At 39.9% G+C, this 24,972-nt stretch overlaps 1 protein-coding gene across 1 annotated transcript in view; it reads left to right on the forward strand.

Moving 5' to 3' along the window:
* Nucleotides 1-24,972, forward strand: part of Colgalt2 (collagen beta(1-O)galactosyltransferase 2) — an 81,357-nt gene that overhangs the window by 22,810 nt on the left and 33,575 nt on the right. Inside the window, exon 2 of the mRNA XM_090340258.1 lies at nucleotides 23,884-23,994. Within this exon, the coding sequence (XP_090196384.1) occupies nucleotides 23,884-23,994 (111 nt within the window). The remainder of the gene's footprint in view (nucleotides 1-23,883; nucleotides 23,995-24,972) is intronic.

The raw sequence follows: 24,972 nt of genomic DNA on the forward strand, positions 1-24,972 counted from the left end.
GGGCTTAGAATCTCTTCCTTGTTTCACATACAGCTATTTATGCAGTTTACTAGATCTTGGATATTGTTCAGGTGTACCTGGCAATTCTATGGCTTGTCATCCACTAAAGTTTAAGCATCATTTCTGCACACTCACACATGTCATCCAAGCTAGTGAAGAGATTGAGAACTGAGGATCAAAATTCAAATCCATCCCAGACAGATAAATTCAGAAGACTCTTATCTCTAAATAGCCATCTGAAAGCCAGAAGCATAGCACCAGCCATAAACAAAAAAGAGCAAGTGCATAAATTCTTCAAGATCTAGGAATTCTGCTAATTTTTCCTGCTCCATCCTGTGTAGTCCCCTTCTCTGACACACACTACAGTTAGCTGAACCATCATCCAAGGGGCCTTTGAGAGATCCCAACTGTTTGTATCTATACTATTTTCTAAGGCTTATGACACTTCTAGTTGCTTCCTCCAGGTCCAAAAATGCCGGGGCCAACCGGCAGCAAACCAGGGTTCGCAGATTGGGGTTCCTGAAATCAGGGGCAAGGACTAGCAAGAAATAGAAGAGAGACAGACACACCGGGTCCGGGATGTCCGCAGTCCAGGTAAAAGACTGCCGAGACTGCTGCGTTTATTTTCCACTCCTGCTTCTTCCCTCCTCCAGACCCAGGGAACCTCCAGGTGTTACATTCATATGGTAATTCTCAGGTCATTTACATAGAATAGGGCCAGAAAACAATAAGACAATAAAGCCATCATCTGATGCAAGTCAAGGTACAGTTTGATTCCACTCTGGCTCCCAACACAAAAATATGACTTAAAAGTTTCTCAGTGTGCTCCTGTATCTAAGATATCCTTTTACCCTCTGTACTTTCTATATCTACTCTTAAACTCAATTTATTGACATTATATCCTCAGATTGTAGCACAGGAGGTTCCTGATAGGAAAGAACTCAGTAAATATCTGGCAAAGGGCAGATATTCTATTCTAGCTGAATAGAATCTCACATTCAGGCACCCTGGCCCAATATGTTTTCCTTCCAATTCTTCAGTCTAGCTACAAAGTAAAGATCAAAGCTGAGGTCTTATTCTAAATTTCCAAGAGGAGGAAGATTAGAATTTTTTTCTATGTGATTCTTTTTCTTACTTTGCTTATTCAGTGATGGGAACACAGTGTATTTCAAAGGACCCAGCATGGATTTCTGTTAGATTTCCCACATCCACACTTAAAATATACAGTTTATTTATCATGCCTGATATTAAGTTCAGTAAAAATAAACATTCATTGTTTCAAAGCAGCATCTATACTCATTATGAAAATTATATTCAACCATTCTCTTTCCTCTCTTCCTATTTAAGGAAAGGATGTAGAAATGTGATCCATATCATGTTTTCATTTGACATAGAAGGTAACACCTATCTTTTCCAATAATTAGATAAACAGGATGGATTTAGATTTTCGGCCAATTGAAATTTCTAATCCAGTATTGTTTTTTATTAATGTGTTTCTATTAATGAAATTTTCTACCATGCTTTCAAAAATACAGGCAAAAACTTTTGTACAGAAAAAGGATAGGGATTTTTAATACCTTCTTGCAGGCACTTCCTTGAAGCTGGGAGCAGTCCTAGAGGAGGAATAGTAGGTAGATTCAAGAGAGACCTTAAGAGCTCGATCTCTAGTCTGTGATTCCATTTACCTTTCTTCTTCCTTTCTCTCCCCCTACCCCATACTACTACTGGCTTGACCTCAGGTCATGGGTTCTGCCTCTGAGCTTAAGGCTAGCACACTACCACCGGAACCATAGCTCCACTTCTGATTTTTCTTAGTAGTTGATTGGAGATAAGAGTCTCGTGGAGTTTTTAGCCCAGGCTAGGCTAGTTTTGTTCATGAGGTTTGAACTCTGGACCTAGGTGCTGATTCTGAGCTCTTCAGCTCAAGGCTAGCGTTCTATCACATGAGCCACAGTCCACTTCTGGTTTTCTAGTGGTTAATTGGAGATAAGAGTCTCACAGACTTTCAGACTTTCATGCCCAGACTGGCTTTGAACTTCAAGCTTCAGATCTCAGCCTCCTGAGGCATGAGCCACTGGTGCCTGGCCCAGGCTAGTTTTGAACCACAATCCTCAGATCTCATCTTCTTGAGTAACTAGGATTACTGGTGTGAGCCACTGCCACCCACATTCTTTCTTCCTTTTTGCCTAAAAAATTTTTGAGAAATATATCCTTAGTAGACACAGGAAGAATTTTTAAAAAATCATTCATTTTTCTACCCCTTTCTTTCCCTTTTACATTTATTCCCCTCGGAGATTACAGGATTATAAATTAGAATACAGGGCTGGGAGTGTGGCCTAGTGGTAGAGTGCTTTCCCAGCATGCACGAAGACCCAGGTTCAATTCCTCGGTACCACATACATAGGAAAAAGCCGGAAGTAGTGCTGAGGCTCAAGTGGTAGAGCTCCAGCCTTGAGAAAGTCCAATGACAGTGCTCAGGCCCTGAGCTCAAGTCCAGGACTGGCACAAAAAAATAAATAAATTAGAATACAGTATTCTTCAGCTAAAGCCAGTGTAAGTGTAGAGAGTTTATAAGATTTGTATTTCCTTCTGAACTATATTCAGTGGGCCCACATTGACGATTTATGTAGCCATCTGGGAACATATCAATCAACAGACCAGACCACTGCCACTCCCATCTCTTTATATAGGACTTACACAACCCTAGTGATGTGACAAGATGGACAATGGAGAAAACTGCATGCTCATTGCAGCTTCATAATTCCTTCCATTGAGAACTAAGAGGCAGATGAAGATTGCAGTTCCTTGTGTTACTGAGATAGTGCATCCTGTGTGCACACCATGGGGAGATTCGTGACAGCTGATTGGAACAAGGAAGCAGGTTTTGCACACCCTGTCTGGCACCTTCAACAGTAGGTGGTACTAGAAATAGAGATTTTCTGGGTTTCTTGGGTGGCAGATAGAAGCAAAGTAGGCAAAGCTTTTCAGCAGACATCTCTGCAGGTAGCTGCAGGCAGAGTCAATTAGAGAGAGACAGGAAATTGTGAGTAGCTGAATGGATCCTAATAGCTTTCTCTCTCTCTTTCCAGGAAGTTGTCAGAGGAAAATGTTAAATACCAAGCCCCGAAAATAAAAGCTTCATTGGCCCAGGTTGCAGTTTTCATGAAATAGGCTCCCAAAACACACTTTGTGATCTTGCCAGCAAGTGTTCAACTGGGTGCTGTAAACAGCAGCTTGGTTGTTCAAAGCTAGGTAGGGATGCTACGGAGAGAGGAAGTGTGGATTGCATTATTCTGACATGGTTTTGATTCATTTTGTTTCAAAAGCTGAAATAGCTAGGTGCCAGTGGCTCATGCCTGTAATTCTAGCTACTCATTAGGCTGAGATACCAGGATTGTGGTTCAAAGTCAAAGCAGGCCGGAAAGTCTTGGAGACTCTTATCTCCAATAAAACTCCAAAAAAAAAAAACCCAAAAAAGCCAGAAGCAGAGCTATGACCCAAGTGGCAGTGAAAGCCTTGAACATTAAAAAGCTCAAGGACAGTATCCGAGTCCTGAATACAAGCCCCAGGACCTGCACCACCCCCTCCCCTCAAAAAAACAAACAGCTGAAATGACTCTTATATGTCCACTGGCTTTTTTTGTGTTTTTTTGTAGATGTCTGCCATTGCTAATTACACATTAGGCCTTTCCCCAACTCAGAGTCCCCAGCTGAGCCTCAGCATGGTGCCACTACAAAACAGACCAGTGGCTGAAAGACACCTTGGCTCAGGGCTCTCTCTACTCAGAAGCTATAGTCCCTCTCCTGAGAGTGAGGATGGTTTGTTTCAGCCATCCTAAATCTGGCCTGGAGATTCTGTGGTACTGCTGTAAGACATAGTCAGTGTGGAGCAAAGGCTGACAGGCTTCCCACAGAACCTTGAAGTTCTTTCCCCAGAGCTGGCCACAAGCAGGGTACCCAGCAGCTCATGGCTGGGGTTTGTGAACTTGTGGGTTTGTGGTTGCTCTGTGATTTCCCTGTCTGTCTTCACAACTACTGTTCTTATGGCTACAGCTCAAAGAGATTGTCTTTTGCTCAGGCCAGTGTGCCTCATTCTTCTAGAAGGGGCAGAGGTTGGAGGAGACTGGCAGGAGGGAAGATGAGAAGCATTATCTTTGCCCCTGAATCAACACGATGTCTTTGGCGTTAACCCCTTGTTCCATCATGCCTTTTTAGATGTGGATTCTTTTGGAGACGTTTAGTGATTACATAGCACAACTGTCCCTGGCTGCCACCCACCGTGGGCAAATAGCCTTAGCAGAGAACCTAAACGGAAAAGCTGTGGCCAGATTCAGACTGCAAATGTTATTTTGTGTGCATGACCTGCAATTTTAAAACTGATGCCGTTGAAGAATTTTCAATATTTTCAACAACAAAAATCCTGAATCTTTGCCTCTCTTTAAGAATTATACTAAGAAGTGGAAGCTTAGGCATCACTAGACATGAATTTCCAGAGGGGAGAGCATGTGGTCTCTCTCTATGTTATGCATTTCCATGATTGGTCTGTAGATGGGTGGGCACAACACCTAGTGGTAAATCCTGCAGAATCTCCTTGCTTGATCCTCCTGCTACAACAACTAGCTGCTGCTTCATTGGTTGCGCTAAGAATGTGGAAAATGACATTGTTCATGAAAATTACTTTGGATAATGGTTCCTTTAGTGATGTGGCACTCCCACTACTAGGTAAATAAAGCTTTAGCCCCAGTTCTCTGGTAACCATAAGACATGGCAATGGCAAGTGAAGATTAAATACACATTATATCCAAGAAGTTGGGAGAGAAAGTCTCTCTTTTCTTTGTATGCCAGTACTGCTACTTGAATTCTGGACCTGGACACTGGCCCTGAGCTTTATTTTCTTCTTCTTCTTTTTCTTTTTTTTTGTCAGTCATGGGACTTGAACTCGGCCTTGGTGCTGTCTCTGAGCTCTTCAGCTCAAGGCTACTGCCCTACCCTTGAAGTCCCACTTTCCATTTTCTAGAAGTTGACTAGAGTCAACTAGAGTCAGGTCTTTTTGTGTCCGGGCTGGCTTTGAACCTTGATCCTCAGATCTCAGCCTCCCAAGTAGCTAGGATTACAAGCATGAGCCATGGCATCTGGCTTGGCCCTGAGTTTTTGATCTGAGGATGAGAGCTCTAACACATGAGCCATAGCTCTACTTCCAGATTTATGAGTTAGAGACAAGCATCTCATGGACTGGAACTGAGATCCTCATATCTCAGCCTCCTGAGTAGCAGGAAAGTCATCAAAAATACCATTATAATGATCATTTCAGCCCAAGTTTTTTTATTATAATGTATAGAGGGATTACAGTTATATTTGCCAGATGGTAGGTACATTACACACATTGATACCCCTTCTCATGTTTTTGTCCCCATTTCCCTCCCCCCGCCCAGTCATCTTGTTTTCCCCCTTCCCTTTCCTATTTAAAATAAACAAATAAGCAGATATACAATATGCCAGGAAACAAAGTCAGATACAGTAACAATATGAGATTAACCCAAGCAGCCCAAGTTTTTCTGCTCGTCCCCTTTGCTCTCTGTCCCATCTTTCTGCTAACTTCTTGGTGCGCTTCACTAATTCTGGATAATCACTGTTTTGCATTCAGTGACTGGGAAAGGTAGTGCTGTCTTCTGTCAGCATAGAATTCCTGAGATGGAGGAACACATTACTCTTAATTTAAAATGAGAAACAAGTACAATGGCTGTTGCTTTTAGGAAGTAGGGGGATTCCTGAGGGCAGAGTATAAAATAATTGGCCTAATTTGAAGAGCTACCATTTATAGACAGTCTTACGAGCTTTCTGAAATGGTTGGTCCAATGTAGTGTGTATGCCTGAGGAGGCAGGAAGGGGGGAACTGAACTAAATATCGCACACTCATTTGTTAATCTGCATACACCTCACCCATTTCCAAAGGGGATTTAAGGGAATTATGTTGATAATGAAAGTGTCAGTCTCTTATTAAAATCTCATTCTAGGAATACTGAAGGAGAAGGAAATTTTTATCCTTCTTAATTCACATTTAACAAGTTGTGTTTGAAGCTGACAACTCCCTCTTTGATCTTCATAGGGTTTGTTTCTGAAGATCTGGAGCTTTATGTGTCAGAATTTCAAGTAGACTTGAAGGTTTGAAGGTTTACCCTTCTATACTTTTCTTCTACTAGATCTTATTTCTTATTTCTTCACAGCATAATTCTTTTTTTTACTGTATTACAATCTTGTTAGTATGCACACAGACTTTCATATGAAGAATTTTTTTTACTTTTTAAATTCTGAAATAATTTTAAAAATTATGGAAAAGTTGCATGAATAATATGAAAAAATGGATAACAATATAGTTATATATTTCATATATTGTAGTCTATATGTGTGTGCCTTTAAATATACTATTTGGGGGGGGTGTATGTTTGTCTGTGTGTGTCTGTGCGTATGAGATAGTACTAAGGCTTGAATGCAGGACCTCCCGGCTGTCCCTGAAATTTTTTACTCAAGGTTAGTGCTCTACTACTTGAGCTACAGCTTCACTTCTGGCTTTTTGGTGGTTATTTGGAAATAGAAATCTATGGACCTTTCCCCCTGGGCTGGTTTTGAACCATAATCCTCAGAACTCAGCCACTTGAGTAGTCAGGATTACAGGCATGAGCCACTGGCGGCTAGCTAAACATATTATTTTTTAACTCCTTATGATAGTTTTCATATCTCATGCTCCTTTTCCTCCATGTATTTTAGTACTTTTTTAAAACAAGAATATTTTCTTAAATATCTGCAATATTTTAATTGAGAAATTTGACCCCAAGACAACACCACAATCCACTATAATCCACATTGCAAATTTCATGAATTAATCTGTCATTTATAGGATTTTACTTTTAGACAGAATGCTAAGATAACTTATATTTTCATTCTTTCTCTTTTGGTTTCCTCTATCCTGAATTATTTCTTTTCAATTGTTTTGCTCTTTTAAATAATTGACATTAAAGATCATGGGCTTCTTTATAAAATATCCTTCATTTAAAAATATTTGTAAATATCAGAGAAAACAGAACACGTTAGCTGGGGATAGAGATTTTACACGAGAAGACACAGAATTGACATTTATTGATGGCTCTTGTGTCCAGAAACTTAGAAAGTTTGGAGAAATTTGGGTTTTCCTTGTTTATCATTCATCTGCAACTGTTCCTTGAGCCCTGTTTATTGTATTATTGGTCCTTAGCCCATGTACAGGCATTGTAAGGCATAGGGAGATGCAGAAGCATCACAAGAACTCTGAGTCACCTTCCACAATGCTAGTGCGGCTGCCACCTCTGCCACAAAACTATTTTCTTCTTAAGAGACAGTCAACGTCTTGGGGCGTGTAAAATAGTAAGTGTCCCTAATGACTTTCACAAACCTTGGATAGGAGAAGAGTTTGAATAATGACAAATCACTGATGCCTTGAAGAAGGTGGGCACTTACCCTGACACCTGCCTATTCCGACTCTCCTGCTGGGTGTGGCTTCCTGTTTTGTCATCAAACAGACTAAAATAATATTTCCACAAAACTTAGCAAAAGTTAATGTTCCTTCTAGTGCCCATTACAAAAGTGTCACTGAACCCCTCAGGATGTTTGTAAACCGCCCATTAAGCCAGTTAAGGACGTGCAGTAATAGAACATTTGATATTCTGTATGCTACACAGCTGCATTTTTTAAAAGAGAGAACTAGTTGTCTTCTGTTATATAAGTCCTCTAAAAAGGATTTTGTGAATTCAGTTAAGTAGAACAGCTTGAAAATACCTTATATGTTGTAGTAGAACACAGTTAAAATTGTGAATTTCTCTGCTCGATGCATATTTCCTGATACTACTTGTAATAAATCTTCTGAGTTCCTGGCCACACCTTATTTTCTCCAGTAGCTTCACAAGTCTGCCAAAAGAATAGTTAAGGTGTTTGGGAAGTTTTCCTCCCTCACCATTAAGCTGTTGGACATTTATATTAATTTCAAATATCTTAGATTTTCCATAATGGTTATGACAGAGAAGAAAGATTTTCAGTCTCATGTTCTCACCCACTCCCCAAACCTTCTGAGCTTGGACTATGGCTGCTTGTATCTGAGTTCTGAGTGGAAGATGTGGAGTGGAAATTATGTTCAACATATACTTTACTCCATGATGAAAGTGCTGCTGTTTGAGTTCTCAGGTACTGTGATAGCTGCTAATATTCTTCTAAGTTACTAATTCATTGTAGCAAAGAAAGTGTTAACAAAGTGTGCATTGTTAAAGTACCATAACCGTTAAAGTTGGTAGTAAATCATACATATGATTTTAAATGTTCAATGTTCAATATTGTCTCCATCTTTCAGCTTTGTAGAGCAGGTACTTAATAGCAATTCCTGCTTTCAAAACCACATGGCTAGAGAAAGCTAAAGACTAGTTTATCTCCATCTTACACATATCCATGACATGAATATCCATATATCAGATATAGTTGAAAATGTAATACATGAACAAGGGCATGAGTAGGATTAACTGAAATGGTGTGGAAAGTCTTTCAGGGAAAAGGTTAAAAGCATGATGAGTGGCAAACCACTGTAAACATAGTAGCATCAGAAGATAACTAATCTATCACAATCAAAAATTCATGAAGGGCACAGCAGGACTACTTTTTGTCTGCTCCAGCATAGCTGGATTCTTAGCTCAAAAATCTGGAGGCTGGAGCCATCCAAAATCTCAGTCCCAATTCTGGTAACTAGACTGGGCAGTCTGCAAGATTAGGACTGCTGGGCAGAACACCCATGTGGGACCTTTCCATGTTATGTGCACAGCGTCTTACTTTATGACTGGAGATGCTGGGCATGAGTCATCTGAACAAGAACCCAGCCTTGCCAGTTAAGCAGCACCACTTCTGCAGCCCACAATGAAGAGGAGGAGACCATAGTCCCCATCTCTTTCTTTCTTTCTTTCTTTCTTTCTTTCTTTCTTTCTTTCTTTCTTTCTTTCTCTCTCTCTCTCTCTCTCTCTCTCTCTCTCTCTCTCTCTCTCTCTCTCTCTCTCTCTCTCTCTCTCTCTCTCTCTCTCTCTCTCTCTCTCTCCCTCTCTCTCCCTCTCCTCCTCTCTCCCTCCCCCCCCCTCCTGCCACTCCTATGGGTTGAATTCAGGACCTGAACACTGTCCTTGGGCTTTCTCAAGGCTAGAGCTCTACCACTGGAGCCAGGGTGCACTTCCAGCTTTTTCTATGTATGTGGTACCAAGGAACCAAACCCAGGTCTTTGTGCAGGATAGGCAAGCACTCTATCACTAGGCAAAACTCCCGGACCCCACAATCCCCATCTCTTGATAAGAGGAATGTCAAAGTCAGGACATATAAGGAAGACATTGTTGCAGCTATTTTTAGAAGACTCACTAGGTCGTGGGTTTTTTTTTTCCCCTACAAAATGATAGTCAACTCCATTTGGAGAATATTTCATTTAAATCTCTTGGATTGTAAGCAGCTGCACTATAATTGATTTAGCTTGTTTCCAATCTTTAGCTATCATGAACAATGATACAGTAAATATATTTTATTTTATCTCTTCATATACACACCCAGTTGTATTTGTAGGGTGTAATTTTATGAATAGATTTCTGGTTAAAACATTTTTTTAATAGTAGATATAATCCTGGTCTTTTGCATCAAGATTATTTTGGCTGAGTATGATTTAAAAACTCAGAATAACATGGGTTACATATATGACAAAAGTGGGTATTCCTCATGAAGGAACTTAGTGGTAAAAAGTCTAGGCCTAGTAGATGATTTCGGTACCCTGGGTACCCAGTCCATTCTGAATTTCTTAGGTATAAGACATGTCTGTATAATACTCCTCTTAGCTTCCTGTCTCCTCAAGTTCTAGGCGGCATATGGAAGTGAAGGAGGAGGAAAGAACACAGCTCTCTCACCTTTCAGGCCGTTTTCAAAAAGCCATGTAAAGCACTTCGTATGTACCATTATCTTCAACTTACACAATAACGTAGGTGTGGTCTTTGGAACTGACTACTTTTATCTATGTGGTGATGTGTCCTAATTTTTAAAAAAAAAATCCCAGATTTTACCTCTAAGGGAAAAAGAAAAGAGTAAAATGGATACCCATAAACCACCAGTTCGTGTGTGTGTGTGTGTGTGTGTGTGTGTGTGTGTGTGTGTGTGAGTGTGTGATCTTCAGTGTCACAAAGAGACACTGAAGCTCAGAAATGGTTAAAAAATTTTCCCAAAGATAGAAAAAATTCAGACCTGAGTCCTTTTTCATTGTCTTGATCTAGAGAACAGGACTGCAGTTACAGACTAGTATCACCTGAGCCGATTAGCAAATATGACTGCTTTGTTCTGAATCCCAACACACTGATTAGATCCTATTATCTCTCCCTCTCCCCACCCCCTCATTTGCTGTCTCTCATCTACCTACTTTTGCCTCTCTCCCTTTCTTCCTCCTCTTTCTTCTTTCATGTTGTAATGTTTGTAGTATGCACACAAAGATGAATTTCCTTCATGATAATTATTCTCTAACTAAGCAACTGCTTTCTAACAATACAGCACAGCCTAGGGTCAGCTGCTCCGCTCAGTGATTGGAGCAGCTGGGTGATCTCTCTTGCCCGCAGCGCTGCTTCTCTTTTCTGTCTTCCAGCCTGGGCTCCTCACACAGTGAATCCTTTCATACAGAATGGCTGAGTCATGAGAGGGAATGCAAATGTCTACGAGCTTATTTGCAGATCTGGAGTCCAGGTTTTATTTTATTCTCTCCCAGCTCGTGGTGATCATCACCAGACAGTTCACTGCAGTCCAAATGGATCTTATTTGCTCTCAGGTCTAGGAGCTCAACTCTGAGTTCTGGACTCACAGTCTATGAGAGAGGCCTAGGTAGGAGCCTGGGATAGACATGAAAGAATTGGCTTTGCTCCTGTCCCTAGTCCAATGTTTGCTTTCTGTAAAAGTAGGGAAATAAATCATAATTCTCAAGATCGGGTGGTAAGATAAACTAGAACATGAAATGGCATAGCTAGTGAGTTTAAGCATCATCATTTGAAAGCTGCACTTGGAAGAATCTTATAAAGAAAAATGATTTTTCCCCCCAAGAAACAAAAAGTCTGAACTCTTAAACCAGTGAAATATTTCCAATGCTAGCTTAGGGTTTGGCCTTTTGACTTAACCTACAGAGTTCAAGAGCTTTGAGGTTCAGGGTTAAGAGTGGAATGTTACGTTATAGATTTGGGATTCAATATTTTTCCCTTTTGTAATGAGAATTTTCCCACTAAATAAGGTCCAAATGCCTTTTATAGTGTGGATTTATTTATTGATGAAATACTTATGTGCAATTTCTTACTATGCACTTGGAAACTTCACAAGAATTTTCAAAACTGAGAAGCTTGCATGCTTGTAAGCTTATTACCCTGGAGGCAGAGGCAGCAAGAACTCAAGTTCAAAGCCAGCCTGGGCTACCTAATGAGACTTTATTTGAGAGGAAAAATATGTGTATATTAATGAGCTGGATATGATTTTTTGCATTTTGTGTTTTTCTAGTAAATGCATGTACAAATGAGAAAACTAAGACTTAAAAATATGAAGCAATTTAGAGTAACTAAAATAATTTACTCCTGTAAAGACTCCAGGAGTAACTTTTCCGTGCAGCTTCTTGGATAAAAGGCAATCTATTTGATAGTGTGCAGTTTAATATACTTGACTTTGTTTTCTAGTTTTTAGAAATCCGATTTTGATTTTATACAAGTATTTTGTTATTACTGGCCTTGAGACTTTGCCACAAGGAAATATCTTCATCCATGCTGTTGAAAATGCACTTTTACATATTAATTAAACTAAGTGTGACTTATAAATTGAATTCCTTAACCTGAACTGCTTAGCATCAGAAGCATTTCAGAGTTCAGATTTTCAAATTTTCAAATAATTTCATAAATTTTATCATATGGGCCTGCCTAATCTTCAAATAAATTCAAAGTCTCTAAACTTTGCAAAAAGTTTGAGAGTTTGGAACATTTTGGATTTTGGATTTTTTTCAGTCAGGCTCTAGGAGCTTTGTGCACTGTTTTGTCATGGATAAAAATAGAAGAGCATTTGTAAGAATTCAATAAGAAATACAAATTGTTTGTTTTACCACATGCTTCTTGGGAATTCTATTGCTCCAAAGGGCTTTCATTGTTTCTTTATACAAATTATAATTGTGGTGATAATTTGGGTCCCTCTCAGCTCCTCTGTTAAAGAAATGTGGATCTGTGAGTTTGAATCTGATTCTGGTGATGATATGTAATTTCCTTCTATACAGCAACATGTGGGAGAAAAATAAGAATCACCAGTGTCCTCTTAGAAGAGCTAATTTACCTATTATGAAGTGACTGAAAATGTAGTCAGGAAACTCTGGGGTAGTGATGTCTGAATGTTCGACAGTACTGGCTCCCAGAAAAGCGTAGTGGCAGCTGCAGACTACAGCATGTCTCAGACCTGGCCTGACCTGGGTCAGGGAAGGAAGAACAGTAAAAGCTGCTTCTGGACTGCTTGGCTATGGGGAATCCACTGAGTCCTCTTTTGGACTGGAAGTGCAGTGGCTACCTTCTTCCTTCATTGGCTGGAACGGGACTGTGTTTACAATTATGAGTGCCAAATCCTCTTACTGGGTTTCTAATTCTGTTCAAAGGCCACATCCTAATGAAAGCTGGGGAGAATGACTCACCTGTTGCCCTATCCACCAACATCATGAACTACAGAAGATTGAACCTGTTGTTCGCCCAGTGTCTTCTGGGTACTACCTTCAGAGCAACCTGTCCCATTCCTCATTTCCTCCTGGACAGATTGTTGGTTCTCCCAGGCTTTCAACAGTTTGAAAGTCAGGCTTACCAGATAAGGATTATGAGATCAAAAGGAAGTGTCCCAAAAGACTTTTCACCATCCTTTTTAAAATACAAATTTCCTTTATTGTTATTATAAAGTGGTGTATGGAGGGATTACAATTGCATGAGTCAGATAACAAGTACATTTTCTTTTGTACAGTGTCTTCTATTTCCTCACTCTCTCCCAATCGCTCCCTCCTGTCTCTATCCATGAATCATATAGTTCACTTTCATCAGTGTCCACTGAGCTCCACTGCTGCACCATTTCAGCCATTTTCCCTCGAGTTCTATGCCCTCCATACAACCCTTCCAAATACGTATATATCTGTATATATATATATATATATACAGATGCATATGAATACACTATACACGAAGAAAACAGAATCATCAAAATTAAAAAATATATTTGAAAAAGAAAAAGAAAGATCTCTTATTTCCAGATCTTGGAGTTCATTTTTATATATACATATAATTTTATATGAATATAAAGAAGCATGTAGGCATTAGACCTTTGTGTTTCTCTTCTAAGAGTATCCTCTTTTGTTCTCACTATGTGTAGCTAGAATCCTGTATAATTTCACTATCTTTATCTGATTGTGTTTTGCTTTTCTTGGTAAAATATTCACATTTTATCTATTTAGAGAGAAATGGAAGGCTGGCAATAGCATTCCTGCATTTAGTAATACTTAGCAACTTTACTTGGTATTGAGAACAGTGTTGATCTGGGCTTCAGGCTGTAAGGACAGGCACAATGAACCATATTCCTTCCTCAGTACTGCCTATACACAAGAAAATCAGTAAATTGTTCATTCTTATAGAAATAAATTACAACTCTGTTAAATACTAGAAAAGAAGGAATTTGGTACAAAAAGAACATATATCCAGGGGATTTGACTCATTCAGGAAGGTGACCCCTTCTGATCTGTAAGTCTAGAACCCAGGACTTGGTGATTCCAGAATCGCCAGATCTACTCTGGTTCAGGCTTTCAAAAAGTTAGTGCCTCCTTTCTCTAATAATGCTCACTTCACCCCTCATCTCAAAGGCAAAGAAACTTCCACTTATTTGGGAAGTTGATGACCAGGACAACAGAAAATCTGAGAAACCATGAAGCACTAGTGGCTCTTTAAGACATCCTTCAAAGTTTTGACTACTTGTTTGAGTATGTTTATTCCTGAAATGTGAAGATGGCCAATGGCCTATTGGGCTGTGGTGACAGCAGTTTGATTGGTGACATAAATCCTTCAGATATTTCTAGCACTGTAAAGACAAAATTACGACGAATCCTCTACATCTTTAAAAGTACTTCCTTCTGTTTTCAACTTCACTCCCAAGTCTACATTCAAAATAAGAGTCAGAGCAGTGGTTGAAGGTAATAAAAAAAAATATCCTCTAGGCCCCGCTGTCTGACCTAAGTCTGGCTCTCACTTTTCCCACCTCTGAGACGAGTTTGCTGTTTAATGGAGTAATAAGAAAAGTACATGGTAGCATTGTTGGGAAGATTCAGTTGGCTGTTCCAAGAGTTCCAATGCAGTTCCTGGCAGGCTTCCTTTTCTGCAGAGTGGAGTGAGAACTAAAGCCAGTAGATGTCTGTGAAGTGTATATCTGCACTCGTAAGAACACACACAACATGGCCCACATCTACAGGACATGAGCGTGTCAGAGGAAAATGTCATTTGAATAGTCTCCTATTTGCCCCAGTACCAGGACCAAGAGTAAAATAACTTGAAACTTGACATATTTCTTATGACTCTTCAATTTGCATATAGGTATCTGTGTGTGTATCTAATGTCTGTCTGCTCCTCTGTACAAAAAAACCAGCAAGTAGGTGACCTGGGGAAACCAGACTTCAAATTTTCCAAAGCAGTAGACGTGAGGTAAACATGGTCCTCTTCTTCCTGAGTTGCTGGAGTGAGTTGTCACTGGAAAAACAGGGCTTGGGGAAGTGATGGACTGCCCTGAGGTTTGTTGTCAGCTGTGCTCTGATGACTAAAGAAAACAGCCTTAAGTTCCATTTGCAAACTGGACATTTTCTGTTTCACCCAGCTTTTTCAGTAGGAAAGCACCCATGATTTGTAGGCATAGCTTTAAAAAAATCAAAATGCTTTATACAGGTCTATGACCTTTTGTTATAGATTCATTACTTTCTTTGATTAAAACATTAATAAGGTTTTCATTTTCTCATTGATTTATTTGAGCACTTACTTATCCACTTAGTCATAAGAGCATGCTAAGTATTCTGAGTATCTGGGCTTACAGGCACGAGCCACCAGTGTTGGTGCTGTCATGGAGCTCCCTGTTTATTCTTTTACACTAGATAGACAAGACTCAGTTACAGGGGAGAATAAGAGAGATGATATTGAAATATTTTGCAGACTTTATTGTCCTGTTTTTCTGTTTCAATTGGCATGTCTATTTTTATTCTTCTTAATGGTAACTACAGTAATTCTGATTTCTTCACCTTTTAAATTCATGTGTAACTAAAGCAGAAAGAGCTATGGGCATGAGTTAAGTGGTAAAGCAATTGCTTAACAAGAATGGCCCTGAGTTCAAAACCCTACCATATACACAAAAAAAGAGCTTATTTAATAATTCCTCTTGAATTATGTAATCTTGTTAAGTTATATAATCTTCTTAGGTTATATAATCTTGTTAGATTTTAGAACTAATTGCACCAAGTAGTTTCAAGATGGGTAACTAAAATCTTTGCTGGTATTTTTAAGTGCTCTGCTTCCTCCTGATCTTCCATCCCAGGGGCCTCTCCCCTCCAGGTTGTCTGTAGTTCACACGGAGCAGCAGCTGTGGCCATGAGGCCTTCCTGCCGATTGCTTCATAGTGCAAGCCCAGCCCGTGGGCTGTGACTTTCTCTGTGGTCACCCTGGCTCTAGTTCACCATGACCTCATGTTTCATAGGCTCTGTGTTTTGCCATAACATTGCTCAGCTAGGCCCTAGGGCCGACTGTTTACACTGGTGGCATTTACCCAGGCTCACCATTAGGCAGTGCTGGCGTGCCCTCAAGGTTTCATCACCATGTCCTGTCCTACCTTCCCTGCCAGCTCCTCCACAGAGACCTGACCCTTCTCCATGCTCACAGTGGCCCTTGGAGGTCCTGAGACCTGGTATCTGTTCGTGTGACAGAAAATTGAGCTTTCCATAACATGAGGAAGGGGGTTCCTTGTGCAACATTGTAATAAAAGCAGGAGGCAGTCAGATGTTATGAAAGACACAAACAATGGGCAAAGTACATGGCAAACAAAACAAAACTGCAAGCATTCATATAGTAAGTCTCTGAAACCTCATTTGAAACTCATTTGAAAGCTAATATCCACCTAAGAATTATTATTAGGATTAGTATTGTCAAACTTAGTACCTGGAATATAGTAGGATTTCCATAATGGGCAATTGTGTATTTCCTTTCTTTCTATAACATTTAAATTTGGAGACGTCACACTCAAAAGAACTGAAAATTCATCTACAAAAAGCTTGTATGTGAATGTCATTTTTTAAATTACCTTTAAATAGTTGTACAAACATAGTATTATTCTTAGTTACTGACAAACAAGAACATTTGAATGCCCTTTAACAGATGAACATATTAACAAAATGAGATATAACTATTCAATAGAATTTTGTTTGGCCAGAAAAAGTCATGAAGGACTTATATATTCTTTAACATGGAAGAGATTGAAAACACTATGCAAAGTGAAAGAATTTAGACACAAAGGCCAGGGTTGTACATTTGGATTTGCACAAAACATTCTGAGCAGAATTGTGGGTACTAAGGGCTAAAGAGATGAGGAAATAGTAAGTGACTGATAAGTTTAGGGTTTCTTTTGGAGGTGATGACTGTTTTATGATTAGGTAGTGGTGGTGGTTGCATAACTCTATAACTATTCTGAAAATCACTAAAATGTATTCTTCAAAAGGCAAATGTTAGGAATGTGGATGACATCTCGGTATAACTGTTCATCACAAAATATTTGCAGCAGTGACTATGTCTTAACTTTTGTTCAAGGAAAGTTGGTGTACATAGGTATACATCATAGGTGTAATGGTGAACACTTAATATTCACTGGTGTTTGCAGAATTCTTTTTTTTAATTCTCCTGCTCTTAGGGCTTTGCTGTATTTGTGTTTGTCTTTTCTCTTTCATTGAAAATTCTTTCTGTGTTTATGAAAATAGAAAAGTGATATTTTTGCTATCCTCCCAGCCATAATTGAAATATTTAATTAGTAAACAATGTGCTCTGAGCATATGGAGACAGACAAGCCTTAACTATTAAGCCCTGAAACAATGGGGCTTTGTGTTGGGTGCACGTTTTTCAGAAGTATGATGCCAAGTTGGAAGATTCTCATGGAATTTCACCTAAAATTTCTTATAGGTAACAGACTTGTTTCCTTAAATCTTGGCTTCACCTGAAACAATTTGACAGTCTACTGTTTGTGGATATTCTCACATACTAACCATCAGTTGGGGTATAGGAATGTCTTTTTCAAACAGAAATGATCTTTCTGAGTTAATTCCTGCCCAGGCTGTGTTTTGTAGGTATTTGATTGCATGGAGGAAGAAGCCCCTGGAAACCTCCCTCCCACTCATTTATTCTTCAAACATATAGTCTTGGGGAGTAGACTTAGGGACTGAGACACTGTCTCTGCAGGGAAGAGTCTGGTAATAAAGAAAGGAATAGATCCAGTGAGTCTGGGAACAAGTGTATAGCACCGCAAGTTCAGCCTGAGGTCTTTGGGGAAGAAAAATGTTTAGGCTCCTAGGCCTTGTTGTGACTTCTTATTACTACCACTCCTTCAGTTCTTCAGCAGAGAGGCAAAAATCATGAGCAACTCAGTATCTGCCAAGCACACGTATTTAACAAAGAACTTAATTGAATGAATTCAAAAGGCCAGCAAGGAAGAGAAAAGGGAAGATGATGAGTGGGTGAAATGGGTGGGAAAAAGAGTAAACAATAAACAATGGAAAAGAAAAACAGGAGGAAGAGATACAGACAAATGAGAAACAGATTTGTTTGTGTTTGACACTGTTGCTGCTATTTTCATAGAATTCTAATAGTTTTGATTCCAGAGGACTTAAGAAGAAGCAAGCCTAAGTCCCTAGAGTTTCTGGGAATTTAATGAAGCTTCCCATTTTCCTTGTTTGGTATCCTGCTGAAACATCAATCCCTTCATTCTGGGATGATTATATAAGTCCTTTGTGCATCTTCCATTCCAACAAGTGTTTTCTAGGCATCCAATTCCATTTGTGATAAGGAAGCTAGATTGAGTTTCGGAACGAATGGAGGAAAAATCCAAAAAGAAGAAAGAAAAAGATTATCTAATTTCGCTAATGCTAAATCGGATAGTACATGATTAAGAAAAAAATGGACAAGTTTCTAACATGGAGAAGAAAAGTAGAAATCAGATCCAAAATAGCAAGATATGGACCACTTATAATATGCTTAACTAAGTTCATCTCTTCTCTTCCTTTCAATGATACTGGGCTCAGTTGAAAAGTCACTGTCAAGCAGAACATTTTATCATTAGGAGCAATTCCTATTCTTTTATAATAAAATGGATTGATTGGTTGCATGAATTTCTAGAAGTCAATATGTCTTTTCATATCACACTTGCTCAGGCTCCAGGAGTGATGAGTTCATGACTGGTTCTGGGATGAGCAGGAGATTAAGAAAATATGAACAAGTATTCATGCAAAGTGCATTTTTTGGTTAGTTTGTTAAGAAGAATTGCAATGGATTCACTTAGGAGGAAGTAAGAAAATGCTTTGGTTGGGAACAACATTGGTTGGAAGGCTCCCTAATCCATATCCTTAACAATATCTGCATGTACTGTCCTACTAGCAGGGACTCTAGATCTCTGGAAGTCCATCTAGTACCTAAGAGCAAGGCTCAACCTACCTGTATTGCCCCATGTCTACCTCATCTTGGTGGACTTGCTGTCGGGGCGGGGTAGGGGGTGGTTCTTGCTGAGAGTAGACAAGAGAGATGGTAGGGGCTTGATGACAGGGCCTTTCTTAAAAATGAATTTCACTGGCTGCTTCCAAAAGAGAAGCTTTGTTTTTTGGCGGAGTTCTTTTCTTCACCAATGAATCTTCTTTGTTGGATGAAAATAAGAGGAGTTTAAGAAGATCCTTCTGTGTTTGAAGTCTTGAATTGGAAAATTCAGTTTTTGCCAACTTGTTCATCATGGTAAGAATTGTCTAGGCAGTGAATAACTTTGTTTATCATTCCATCATCATTCACTTGAGCTTCTGGAGAACAGATTTTACAAGTTCTGAAGAGACAAAACACCAGTCCTCTTGCCCCCCACAATTGCAATCCTGTTGTTCTGTGTTGCCAGAGAGACTGAGGCTTCCTGGAGTGGTGGGGAAACCAACAACATTTTCCTCAGGTTCAGTGCCACTGGAAGTGATCAGGAATACTATAACCAGGATATCCAGAATCCACCTGTTTAGAAATCCAGGCTGGATCTTCACTATGGTTCCATGGAGAGTTTAGCCTTAAAACCCTCATTTAGGACTTGTGGAAAAAAATTGAGTCAATTCTAATTATTTCAAGTTGCCTGTCAGCTTAAGAGCTAAGACTTGGGAATAAAGACTGACTTTCTGGAACAAGGGGAAATGTCAGTGTTTTTAGTCATTGCTAGATAAATTTTGAGTTTCTTTGGCTTACGATGGTTGGTGGAGCTGGGTCATCCACCAGACACATTTCTTTATGGGTGAGTCTGTTCCATGAGCGCTTTCCTCCACCTAGCAACATCCAAGCAACTGTTAACCCAAGAAGTTCACCAGCCAATGAGATCCCTGCACATGCTATTGATCACGTTTCTGTTTGTGTTTACCTTTGTCCTAGTTAGATTTTGAAGCCAAAGTTTATGAATTTTGGCTGACTAGCACAGCTACAGAGGAGGGGGAAAAAGGAAACAGAAAGTAGAAGCAGGATCAGAGAGAGGGGGTGAACAGGCAGCTCTAAAGGGGGATATGGACCCCATGTCCTTCTGAGGCCACCGGGATATTGCACCTGATTCTTCCCACTTGAATTCTAGCTCCAAAGAAGGTGAGCAGGGACTGATGACCATAAACAATGAATCCATGTCAAGTTTACAGCTCCCCTAAAAGTGGAAGAGGGAGATGCTTAGAGGCTGGAAGGTCTTGGTCTTGCTAAGAGGTATAGAGAAATCATTGTTAGTGCATTATGTTAATGTATGTCTACATACATTGTGTATGCCTACATACACATGTCCATGTATGTCTACATATGTATGTCTATGTACATCTGATTATGTCTACAGACATCTGATGTCTGATTATTGCTCCATAAGTGATACCTTGTCACCTCATTCCTCATAGGGCAGAAGGAGTCCACAGGCTAAGGGATGCTCCCTTCCCACTTCATCTTCCTTTAAAAAGTCACTTTGCCCTAATAACTGATCTTAAACCTCCTAAAGTGTCCATCTTTTCATCCTATCCCATTGGCAATTAAATTTCAACGAAAGAATCAGGATAGAGCTACTACACATTTGGACCAGAGAGCCACTGGGCTTTCAGAGAACAGTTTTCTACTTTGATTAGGGAGGGCCTTCAAATCATGTGGTAGATGCATACCTGTCTGATCACATACCTGGCTTTCCTGACAACACCTGGAAGCCACACTTCTCCTGAGGTGCCTTTCCCAGACTGACCGATAGAAAGATAGCCCACCCAAGGCAGTGCTCCATCTCTGCTGGTACTGCATGACCCTTTCAGGTTGAAACCCTCAAATGCCTCATCTTCCTCCTAGGGAGGTTCCCACTTTGAAAGAGTTTGCTTTCTATCCAGTTGAGAGTTTTGTGTCCAGTTGCTCTGGAGTCTTACAGTAAGCAAGCACCTTGCTGCTGCTCTGCTGTGCATGCTTCTGAAAATATAACCATGAGCACAGCTTCCTGTTTCCTCCAGGGAGCCTGCATCCGGGCCCGTAGCATCTCTCCCTCCAGCCCTCTGATCCACCCAGGGCTTGCTAGCTTTCATTATTACATAGTCAAATAAAAACGCTTCAAAAAATTCTAAGGGTAGAGTGCTTGCCTAGCATGCACAAAGGCTCGGGTACCACATACATAGAAAAAAGCTGGAAATGGTGCTATGGCTCAAGTGGTTGAGCCTTGAGAAAAGTCCAAGGACAGTGATCAGGCCCTGAGTTCAAGGCTCCACGACTGGCAAAAATAAATAAATAAATAAATAAATAAATAAATAGGCTTGAAATACACCAGTTGGAAGTAAGTGCTGGGATTTCTGCGTGTTTATTTGTGGCCAGGGGAGCGAAGGGGTTTCAAGTGGGAGATTCATGGCTTCCTTGTAGACAGGGATGGTCCAGCACCCCTCTTATTACTCTGGGACTGAGCTTTGCGGAACTTGGCTCTGTATATCAAAGATCAGTTGGGAAGCATCTCTCCCAACAGCAGCTGGAAGATTTGCTCATTTCCAGGGAAGTCTGAGAACAAAGACAATCTTAATACAGAGAAGAAAATGCATAGGGAATTTTCTAACTTATTAAATCTGTTTCTAGTTTTTAAGTAGACAGGGGTCTCTATGGATGTTTGTCAATGAGGGATGCTCAGGAAGATTTGGAAGATGTTTAATTTGTACACTAGGAAAATACAGTTCATAAATGATAAGACCACTTTTTTCAAAAGGAAAAGGAATCCTTTTGGAAATGCATCAATGTGTGGGGAGGCAAAGCATTTCAAACCTGAATAATGAAGAAACAACCTTAATAGAGTAATAAATTTCACTCATAAATAATTTAGAAGTCATATAGAGATCTAAAAACCTTTGAGGATCATTGAGATCAAGATTTTTTTTTTGCTTAAGCTTACTCTTATTCATTATTATTTTTTTGTCGGTCATGGGGCTTGGACTCTAGGCCTGGGAGTTGTCCCTGAGCTCTTCAGCTCAAGGCTACCACCCTATCCCTTGAGCCACAGTGCTGCTTCTGATTTTCTAGTGGTTAACTAAAGAGACTCATGGTCTTTAGTGCCCAGGCTGGCTATGAACCTTGATCCTCAGATCTCAGCCTCCTAAGTAGCTAGAATTACAGGCATGAGCCATCGTGCCCAGCTTTATTCATGGTATTTTGTGTGAAGAATAACAGGCCTTCACACTAACTCTCTGCTTTAAGGACTGCTCTATACATTCTTTCTTCATAAGATCAGAAGTTTGATGATCTGATACTCTTCTGGCTATCCACTATGTCAAGTATTAGTGGCTTTATGTTCATGTCCACAGTAACACATACACATAATAATAATAATAATAATAATAATAATAATAATAATAATGTGGACATACATACATTACCATAATACACTAACATCCCTGTGACTCCATGTTTGTGATTAGCTATACTTCTTGGCCAACCTCCAGTTCTTCCACATTGCTTTCTTGACCCTTTCCTCCTTTACCAAGTTGTTCATATTCCCCTCAACTCTGTCTTTATCCTAAGGAGAACTCGTGGATCCTCGAACAGCGTTAGCTCAGCACCACCTCTAGCACTGTGCAGGTAGTGGAAGGGAGGGGCCTGTGGTGCTCCTTTCCAGATCATGTGAAAAAAGGAGCTGGTTCAAATCCAGCTCCAAGAAGAGACTCAAAAGCAGATCAAAGTTGGCCTCTAAGTTTTTGAATAATGTTTTTAATAATATTGGCTTCCATTCAGATGGCTAGCTCACAGAATAAGAGTTTCTGTTATTAGACACACATCCCCATTCCCCATTTTGCTATGCCTTATGTCTTAAGTCACATGATTTCAAGTTGCTTTATGTTTCACATAAATTCCTTCCTATCAAAAAATAGAGGTCCACTATGCTTTACACTGTTTTCTTGTAAACATTCCTGAAGATTCTCTCTCCAGAAGATTTTAATTTCTTTTGAGCAAAAGCTCAAGTGAAGGACAAGAAGGCCATTGTGGACAAGGTTTAACAAAATCTTCTTTGTTAATATTGCCACACACGGAGGAAATATTCTGTCTTTTGGTCTTCTCAAAACCCTCTTCTAAGGGGACCCCACTAAAGATAATACCAGTACTCCCCCCCAAAAGTACAGCTGAATTGACATAGATATAAAATTTTTGCTACTTTTATAGGGGTGTTAGGAACCTTTCTTGTCCTATGACTGTTTTGTGTCCTTCCCTTCTTCTTCCCTCCCTCCATTTTTCTTCTTTTCTTGTTTAGTTTTATTTAGTGTTGAATATGGACAGGTCAGCTGCTGCAAGTCTCACATGTGGTATGAAGTTGGGCTTTAGTTTGTGACATAATTTGAGAATATTTTGGGCTATGCAAGTGAGTTAAGCCACTTTATTGTGGGTCTATTTGCTGCACTTTCAAGACAGACAAGTATTGTATACATCATTTGAAAACTTGTGAAGTCATTTTATTTCCCATGCGTGATGGAAAGATAAATTCAAAATAGATGAGTGAGGACAACTTAGATTTCTACTTTTATACTGGAATTATAATTGTGGCCTCTCCTTTTACATACATGATTAAAGAAGCATTGGATAGATACGCTGGTATGCCCTGAACATTGATGCTAAATGAAAATAAAATTGAATCTTTGCTAGAGAGTAATTGTCAGTGAGGTTTGAGAGGTAACATTTATGTATTAGATACAAGAAACCAAAGCAAGTAACACAATTTCCAAGGGGACTCATTAACTGGCTCTAGCTTAATTCATTTTTACTTAAGTTGTGTCACATGTTTCTAGAATAAGACACCCCTTATGGATCCTATAGTAGACTGAGCTCTGAATAGGCTCTCCTAATACAAACATGCTAGGATGCCCCATCTCACACTTCAGAAATGCATAGTCTGCTCTGGACCATGAGGAAATTATTTTCACATGTACAATCCCCCACCACCCAACCTCCATACTGGCCTGTCTCCTGTATTTATTCTAGGGTCTTTTGGCTTTCCGCTTTTCCTTTGGATGACATAATGAAACTATATTGCACTTTTTCTAATGTAGGGCAGCCACTGATCACAATGTGGATAACACCACTGAAATACTCAGGGAATGGCTGAAGAACGTGCAGAGACTTTATCACTATGTGGAGTGGAGGCCGATGGACGAGCCAGAGTGAGTAACAAGAGCAAGTTTCATGAAGTCACCATTTATCTTTCCTTCTTTACCAGGTTTCCATTCAGCCCATCTCCAATCTCAAGGGCACCCATGACTCCAAAGACACCTGATATTTCTGCTTGCCAGAGAGCCTTGCTGTTCCTCCATTCCCTTTATTTCTGTAATTGCCAACCAAGTTCAACCTTTTATGTATCTGTAAGCTTCTTCAGGTTTGAAACTTCATAGTATCTGATAGAGAGATTTGCCAAATTTATTCAGTCAGTATTCTATTGATGGATATTTAGATTATTTGCAGGGTGTGCGTGTGTGTGTGTGTGTGTGTGTGTGTGTGTGTGTGTGTGTGTGTGTGGTCAATCCAGTCCTAGAGCTTGATTGAACTCGGGGTCTGGGTGTTGGCCCTGAGTTTTTGTGCTTAAGGCTAGTGCTCTACTATTCGAACCACAGTTCCATTTCCAGATTTTTGATGATTAATTGGAGATAAGAGTCTCACGGACTTTCTTGCTTATGCTGGCTCTGAACCACAATCCTCAGATCGCAGCCACCTGAGTAGCTAGAATAACAGGTGCGAGCCACGGGTGCTCGGCAGGTTATTTCCAATCTTAAGTATAGTAATTTCTTAGTCACTTCTATCTCCAAGTCACCCTACCTGTATTAGTCAAGGTTTTCTCTAAAGGAACAGAACAAATATACACGTGTGCCCACAAGCACGTGCACGCGTGTGTGCACACAAACACACACATGTTATTAGATTTTACTATCTATAGTTTACAATGGCGTTTCCATTTAACAAAGCAGTTCATTCATACAATGTATCTTGGTCAATGTCACCCCTTTCAACATTCTCACCCCCGTCTCTCCACCCCTTACCTTACTTTTGTAGTATATGAAATGAATTCTTGCCTGCATTCTTCCTACCTTTTCCCTTTCATTCAGCGACCTCTCTCTCATTGGCTCCATCCCCTCTCACAAGTTCTT

This window comes from Megascapheus bottae, chromosome 10, assembly GCF_031878675.1.
Source record: "Megascapheus bottae isolate mThoBot1 chromosome 10, mThoBot2.hap1, whole genome shotgun sequence".
Classification (NCBI taxonomy): Eukaryota; Metazoa; Chordata; class Mammalia; order Rodentia; family Geomyidae; genus Megascapheus; species Megascapheus bottae.